This window comes from Sarcophilus harrisii, chromosome 3, assembly GCF_902635505.1.
Source record: "Sarcophilus harrisii chromosome 3, mSarHar1.11, whole genome shotgun sequence".
NCBI lineage: Eukaryota > Metazoa > Chordata > Mammalia > Dasyuromorphia > Dasyuridae > Sarcophilus > Sarcophilus harrisii.
The window spans coordinates 409962804-409971400 of record NC_045428.1 but is presented as its reverse complement, the minus strand read 5'-3'; the positions used below and the strand labels follow the sequence as shown (position 1 = coordinate 409971400).

Sequence of the window (8597 nt, the reverse complement as noted above, 5' to 3'; positions counted from 1 at the left end):
GGCATGCAAGGTCTGACCTCCTTATCTAATCTGGGCCAGGTTACCCCTTCTTAGACAGTCTCCCTTTCCTCCCCTTCCCACTAGGATTCACTAAACAGGTGCGAGACTCAGTATAGGCAGCTAGTTGACTTAGTCCAATGCAGTTCAGAACACTGGTACTCAAGAGAGCTGCCAGCCTCAGCCTCCTCAGAAGCAGGGACTGATTATGAGCATGCACCACTATGCCTGGTCATACCATACACTGTGAAATATAAAAAAAAAAAGACACAAAGTAAAGAACTGAGTCTACAAACATTTCACTTTGAGCCCAAGGAATTTCTTTTATTATGTTCATATGTAAGAGAGCAGCAACAAATAACCCCAAAAGTGTTTAAAAGATTCCTGTTTGAAGGATTACAGAACAATAACACTATACCAGAACACACAAAAATAAGTTTTTCATGTTTAATTTAGACTACAATTTTAAAATACTGAATTCAATGCAAATTGAACTTGCCTCTAATTTATGATTCGCAGATTATTCTTTGTAGTTTATTGATAAAATGTCTATTCTTCTCAACAATGGCAGCTTTTTCACAACACACAGACTTTAAGAAATCATTCTGAAATTCTTTTCTTTCCACTCTTTGTGGGGTAACATTTCTATTTTGGTTAAAGAGCAATCCGAGAACAATAATGTTTTAACTTGCAAGGAAGTACACCCTTATTGAGTTGGTAGAACTCCACTAATTGTATGAGATCAGTAAATCTTGTGTGACCATCATCCAGGGTATGAAACATTTTACCATCATCTTCTAGCTGCAAAGAGAATGATAAACTGTTTAATGGTGGCAAAAATGCAAATGACTTAGACCAACAACAGCCTATAGAATATTATATCTTTCCCTCTAAGAGTTTTATAGTCCAACAGAAACAAGACAATTTTGAAAGTAAGACTGAGGAAGAATTCACTTCCTGTTATTAACATCTTTGACATACTCAAGAATTTCTAGTACACAATATAGCTCTATCCCAATCCTGAAATATCATTTTGCATTAAATTTTTTGGCATTAATGAGTTGACCTTTGCTAGAAAACATTGATCATATAGTTGAGAAAGTAGGAGAGCACAAATTATAAGCTCCAGATCATTCTGAAGACAGGAGAATATAAGAGTAATGCAAGCATCAAGCTATAACAACACTTAGTGAATGAAGAAACCATTTTCCTGGAAGTTTTAATATCCTTTATTGAAGTGGAGGACATTTCTAATTCCTTCCCTAAAGTAACTTCACTTCTACCAATGGACAGCGCCCTGCCCTCAAAGATGAAGGGAAAAAAAAATAAGCTCTCTTATTAATTAGTAGGTCATTATTTCATGCATTGGTGTAATAGTTCATAGAATATTAAAGACAAAAGAACAGGACGTTAATTTTTTCTATGTGAATCACCACCTCAAAACAAAATGATGGAAAGAAATTATAACAATGATAAATACAAAGAAACAATACAGGCTGCACCATACCCTCTGTCTGTACATTTAGTATCTGCCAAATACTTAGAATAACATGACCTGATAGCTAGAAATATGCCTTATTTATTATGTATATGATCTTCCATGAAATGATATGGGACAAGTCCCCATATTAGAAATACAAATATTGTGGAAAACTCAACCAAAAAATTGTAATAGAACTAGGTCATCATTAGACTGAACCATTTCCCACAATTTTCTGGGTAGAACACTGATTCATGAAAAAATAATTTTAAATAAACATTTTGTTCATACTATACAAAGTACATAGTTTGAAAGGCATTCAAAGTTTCTATACTGAGGAGCTGAAAATCATATGAGAACATTTTGAAGTAATAAGTCATTCCTAATATTCTCTTTTTTTTCCCACATTTGTACCAAAGGTTCTTTGAGTAAGCCCATAAGGGGATTATTTTATATCTCAATTCCATTATTTAACTATAAAAATCAAGTGTTTTTTTAATCTACCTGTGTAAGTCTATGGAACATTGGTTATTAAGAAGTAATAAATATCAGGATAGCAACTTGTTTCAGAATTACTTCTATCTGAACCTAATTAAAAGAAAAGAGAATGATAAAAAGTAGTTTAGAAATTGATTTGAGCCCAGAAAATGTGTGTCAATACTTCCCCAATATTTCCTTTCAAGATCATAAAACAGGGTATTTAGGAGAAACAAGAAGAAAGAAGCTGTAACATCATGGTTTTGCAGAGAAAGAACTAAATAAAATTCAGAACAAGATTTCTTTAAGGGGTTTTTTTAACAACAGGTGGCAGGAGATACAACATTGCTAACTCAATTTTATACAACTGAAGGAAATTCAATTTTTCAAACATTTTCTCTATTCCTTATATTAATTCAAACCTAAAAGATACTTGTGCCAAGCATAGCTCCAGTCAAAACAAAAGCTTCCAAATATCATTTAATAAAAGAATTTAAGTTTCCCAAAAGTGTACTCATCAAAATAATTTCCAGTATAAGAATGCAAAGATAAATTACTTACTGGTATAATTTGAAAATGCTTTATCTTTTGTCCATGGCTCAATGAAAGAACAAAGGTTTTGGGGTTGCTTTGGCTGTCCCGTACCAAGAAAACTCTAAGAAGAAAGAAGGCAATTCATTTTGTTTCTGAGGAATGCATAGATTTTAAAGAAATAAAAAGCCAAACACAGACATAAATGTGCCAGTTCTGTCTGAATGAAGTAAGCCCATTCATATATACTTTTCATGTGTATTTCAATAGTATGAAATCAACTCAGCAAGGTCAAGAAATTTTGTGCAATTTTTCTCAGAAAATCTGAACTAAAACTGTCATCTAAGTTAAAGTATGTCATTTTTAACACACTCAGCCTTTCATTTCCTATAGCTTTCCCCCCCCCAAAAAATAAAATGTTTTGTAAGTATCAACAATTGGCAACATGTGGTTTTCATATAGGGAAACAGTATTGACACCTAAGTGTGAATACTCTATTAAGTAGAAGAAATTACATCAGCATCCTATTATTTTACTTCACAAGTCACTTTAGGCCCTGAGAAAGAAGAAATTCTCATCTGGAAAGAGGTCTTAACTACTTTTTCAAAACTTTGGTATGTTATTTGAAATCCCTTCCTTTCGTTTTTTAGTTTGGTTGCTAATGTTGCATATTATAAAATGAGACTAATAGGAAAGAAACAGATGAAATGACTTTTTTGTTTAGATAAAAGCAGAAAATTTAATAAAATGGGGAAAAAACACAAGGATGGTAAAGACAATAGGAAAAAAAAGATCTGTAAAACAAAACAAAACTCACTTTACCCTTGAAAGATGAGGCAAAAAAATCTTCTGATATATCAAGCTAGAAAACAAGACATGGCCTAATGGCCCAAGAGAAAATGCTGCCAGACATGGATCCTTATTTACTGGCAAGACAGCACAAAACCAGTTTTGTATTAATTGCTGGCAAACAGCCTGTTTTCAACAAACCACGTTGGCAAATTCTATGCTACTTTCTCTGGTGTTTAGTTAGAAAGGCCTTTAGATTTGAGTTGCACTGCCTGTCCAGTGATAGTCCCATTTCATTTATGTTAGTGTGAAATTCCAGACATTACATCATTGGCAGATAGGACAAAAGTGAATTTTATTGGTAAATCAAGTTGTAAATCTTTTTGCTCTCCTCAGTAGAACACTACCACCACCTAGTGGACCAATTCTTTCCAAATTGATACAGAACAAAGTTAAACAAACATATGTTCTTCATATGTTCTTGTAATATCAAAATGACATAAAACTGAAGGCAAATGAAAAATTAGATAAAAGCCCTTCCCAAAAGCCCTTTTCTAAAGTCCTTTATGCTCACTGCTTCCATTAGGTTGTAACTCAGGTAGTCTTTCAAATATAACTAATATTTAATAAATTACATGTCATCCCTCACATCTTTGTGCTATGAAGTTAACAAAGCAATTTCCTCATGACAATCCTGTGAAGTTGATTGGCATACAGTAGGTTCCCAATAAACACTTGGTGATCAACTATGATTTGCAAATCTTAACCACTTTTCTATTTTCAAAGAAATGCTTGTTCCTAGCATAAAAACTTTATTTACCCAGCTGGCACTGTCAATTCTCCATAAAAATCTCCTCTTGAAATCAAATTATCTTTAATATTAAATCACCAACATTACTTGGCTAAGATGAACATAAAAATGTTTTTATTACATATATTCAAGCTACAATATGGCCTCATTTACAATAACTAAAAGCATGAAGTAGAATTAATGAAAATTTCTGAAATAATCTTTTAAGAAAAATAGAATTCTTTCACCCGATTTAAACAATTTGAGATCAGGAGACCAGTAGTGTCATATTTTTCTATCCCCAATATCTAATACAGAATTCAGCTACTTTTTTCCAACTGTCAATCAATCCATTGAAAACTTCATTAAGTTGCAAAACTGCTATTATGAAAATCTTATTCTTGGAATCTATATTTCAAAATTTAAGTTTTTTAAAAAATTTACTTTCTGGCTATTGTTTGTAAACTTTTCCTTTTGAACTGTCAACTGGAAATGAGTGTTCTACAGGATTCTTCTCTAAGCCCTCTTCTCTCTCTCAGTAACTTTATCAGCATCTGTGGATTGAACTATCACTGCAGATGTCTTCCAGACATATAAATTTCAATGCTGCATCACCAATCATATATTGAACCTTTCAAACTGAATATTCTGGATAAATCTTATACTCAACATGTACAAAGATCAACTTGTTATCTTGCTCCCTAAATTTCCTCTCTTCCAATTCACTTTATGCCAAAAGCATCACCGTCATACCAGACTCTCAAGTTTATAACTTCAGCATGATCCTCAACTCCTCTTTCTCACCTAGAATATCCAATCAGTTGCCAAATCTTATTGTTTCTATCTTCACAACACCTCTCATTTCCAATTCTCTATGAGCATAGCTGCCACTTTAATTCAGCTCTCACTATCCTTTGTCTAGATCAGTGGTCCACAAAGCGTAGTCCAAAGAATTGTTGGGGTCTCTGAAACCCTTTCAGAGGGTCTACAAATTCAAAATTATTTTTTATTTCTAATATAGTAAATAGCTATAAATATAACCCATGTGAACAAAAACTCTTTGAACAAATCCTAGATAGTTTTTTAACAACATGAAGATACTGAGAACAAAAGTTTGAGAACCACTGGCCTAGATTATTATAACAACCTCCTAACTGGTCTCTGACTTAAATTTTTCCCATTTCAGTCCATCTTACACAAGGCTATGAAACTAATTTCCTTAAACAGTGATATAACTATTTGTTATCCTTATACAACCAATTCCTTTATCTTCATTTTGTTTATAAGATCAAATATATAAATTCTTCCATTTAATGTTTCAAGATCTACACAAACTGGACCAACAAACCTATATTTCCAGCTTTAATGGGCATCCAGCCCAATTGGAGTTCTCCAAGTTCTTTAAATACAACATTCAATCTCTCATCTCCATGCCTCTGCTGGGTACCCCCATACCTTTCCTAAAATGTACTACCTAGAATGTATCCACTCCATAGTCTCTCTTCATCTTTAAGAAAGTGATCAAGAATCATCTTCTGAATGAAACTTTTACTTCTTTTTCTCCTCTCCTTCTCCCCCACTTTTTCTCTCTCTCTCTATTTTTCTGTATACAGACACACATATATCATATAAATATATGTGTATCTGTGTGTGTGTGTGTGGAAAATATATATTTGTTGTATATGTACATATATTTGCAAAAATATGTGCTTTTATATGTATTTAACTCCATTATTAGAATACATGGTACTTGCAAATTGGAATTATTTCATTCTTTATACTTGTACTCCAAAGGCCTCAACAGTGCCAGGCCCATAATAGGTACTTCAATAAATGCTTGCTTTATTGATTCAATAGCAAACACATTACCAGTCCACAGTTTTGGCTGGTAAACCTAGTAAATTTCAAATCTTCAATTGTTTGGCTACCTTTATTAAAGTATTAAACTTAAGGTAAAAGAAATGGATAAGAAAATAATAGGCATTATGGGAATTCAGATATTACAACATCATCATAACAGAATAAGTTCTATGTATAAAACCCTATAAAGAAATTACATCATACTAAGGCAAACATTGTCCACAAAGTATCTTATGGTAGCTTAGACCATAAGACTTCTTTTAAAGTTTGATTACAGAAAAAAGGGCTGGTGACTATTATCCACATATTATATTTTATAACTTTCTTTGCTTGAGTTTATTTAGCTCATCAAAGCACCAAAGAAAATTATAGGACTATAACTGCAACACTGGCCCCCAATCACACTTCATAATCTCTGCTATTTATTAATATAAATGAGTTGGAGAAAATTAAATAATCAGAAAAGCTGTATTAAAAATAGGAAAAAATTCAGCATTTAAATTGTTCAGACAAGTTCTTCCTCTTCCCATTCCCTCTCTAGGCAGGGTCTGGGATAGGGGACATTCGTTCCTTTTTCAGCTATCTGAAAAATGCAATTAATAGTATGTACATACTAACAAAGCAAATTAATTAAGCTTAAATTAAAACATGTTTGTTGTCCTTTATTTCTTCTGCCATCAATGCCAAGTTAACTGGCACATAAAAAGCAAGCTCTGCTTTTTTAAAATTAACATCTATGACCAACAATAAACTTTCTCAAATTTGCACAGAGTGGGAAATGTAACTGATGGCCAAGGAACTAACTAAGGAGAATATTCCTCATTTGTTTTTGCCTTCATCTGTTGTGTTCCTTGTGACAATAACAGTTATAGACTGTGGGAGGAACAAACAATAAACACATTCAATCCAGGGATGAGCTCTAGTTTCTGCACCTCCTAATAAAAGTAGCTGTTAGATGCCCATACTTACCCATCTACAAGTCCTTGTTGAATGATCAACCGCTGAGCTTCATCTCTGGAAATTCTGTGATGAAACCATGGTTGGGCCCTATGAATAGCTGAAGAAGTTACACGAATAGATTTAAAGATTTCTCTCTTCAAATTATACAGAATCAAGTGAAACTTTTACCATATCTATCTCAAGTTCAGCTACACATTTACATAGAAAGTCTATTTCCAGTAGCATAAACAAACATACCTAAGTTTGTTGAGGAACTATGAGAAGCAGTGGGACTACCATGTGTATTCAGTCGTAAACATCCTTTTTTCTGAACATGGGAGAGGAAAAAACACTTTTCAAAATTTTGAATGGAGAAAAAAGCAAAATTATAAAAAAATAAATCTTTGGGGGGAAAAAATATGTATACCCTCCATGCTAATCCTTCTTCAACAGCAACTGAAAGGGCCTCAGTGGGATTTTCTATAACTCTGCTTTTATGGCCTGAGAAGTCCATTGCAACAAGGGAATTCTCTGAAATACTTCTCTAAAAAGAAAAATCACTCAAATTTTAAAATATTTTAGTATGTTGTTTTTCAATATAGGTATTTGTTCTAGAACATGATGATCCATTGAGCAATGGGGGCTGATGAACAAACCAAAAACCTTCCAGGAAATTAAGAAGTTAAAACACCTGTTGTTGTTTTTAATTATGAAAGTCCTAAAACAGAAAAAAATATATATTTGTTTTGATTATTTTGAGTTGTTAGTACAATAAGATTAAGCTGATAGACTACAAAGATTAAAAACATACAGTACAGAGAGAATCCATCTGTCAAGTGAAGCAATATTATCTGCTCACATTCCCATTTAGGCTTGAAAAAAAAATAACTCAGAAGGGAATAGTCATTTCAGTGGCCTTCAATAATCTTTATAATTCCTGCTGGCATGAGACAACATTTCTCTCATCCTTTTAGAGCTTTATTTGTTCTGTCTCACAAAGTGAAATCTGTGATTTAGAAAGTCACAGCATAATTTAAAATGTTCAACTAATAGAAAAATTATATTGTAACTTTCTAAAACACAATTTGCACTTTGTAAGGTAGAACAAATAAATGTAAATAAGAGCTCTAAAGAACAAATTTCTTGATACTTAAACAAAAGGATGAGAGAAATGTTACCATCAAAAACTAAAATGATTATATATGCCATCTTGATCTAACTCAACAACTTTCTCTATAACTATGAACAGAAGCCCTAATTTAATTTTTGGTAGTAGTAGTAGATGAGATTTGCCTCACCAACAACAAACATTGAATTAGTTGTCTTTAGACTAGCAACTGTAAAAAAAAAAAAAAGAAAAGAAAAGAAAAAGAAAAAGAAAAGAAAGAAAATAACAACTCACACACAAAAATAAAACCCACAGAATCTCAATTTGGACTACAACATTGTGAACACACCTTTCCCTGCACCACCCCCCAAATAATGATAACTCACCAAAAGGGCATACAGTTATTTCTCATCAGGTAATAAGAAGGGGCAAAAATAAAAATGAAGATCTAATGGTAAATTAATTTCCTACCTGCAACTGGGGGACCCCATGGCTCAGCAAGGACTTTTTAGATCTGTCTTCTTGGATCCAGTCAGTCCTTGTTTCATGTAACAGATCACAGTCAAGTATGTGCTTAAATGAAAACACTCTCCACCAAAAAAAAAAAAAAAAAACTCAGGACTTAC

General features: G+C 32.8%; 1 protein-coding gene across 3 annotated transcripts in view; it reads right to left on the bottom strand.

Moving 5' to 3' along the window:
* Positions 1-303: 303 nt before the first annotated feature.
* Positions 304-8597, bottom strand: part of GRB14 (growth factor receptor bound protein 14) — a 157560-nt gene continuing 149266 nt past the window's right edge. For all 3 annotated transcript variants that reach the window (XM_031960566.1, XM_031960567.1, XM_012544761.2), the window contains 5 exons: positions 7291-7407; positions 7122-7191; positions 6894-6981; positions 2516-2609; positions 304-798 (listed from right to left, as the gene is read on the bottom strand). In XM_031960566.1, coding sequence (XP_031816426.1) covers positions 652-798; positions 2516-2609; positions 6894-6981; positions 7122-7191; positions 7291-7407 — 516 coding nt within the window. In that variant the 3' untranslated portion in view covers positions 304-651. The remainder of the gene's footprint in view (positions 799-2515; positions 2610-6893; positions 6982-7121; positions 7192-7290; positions 7408-8597) is intronic.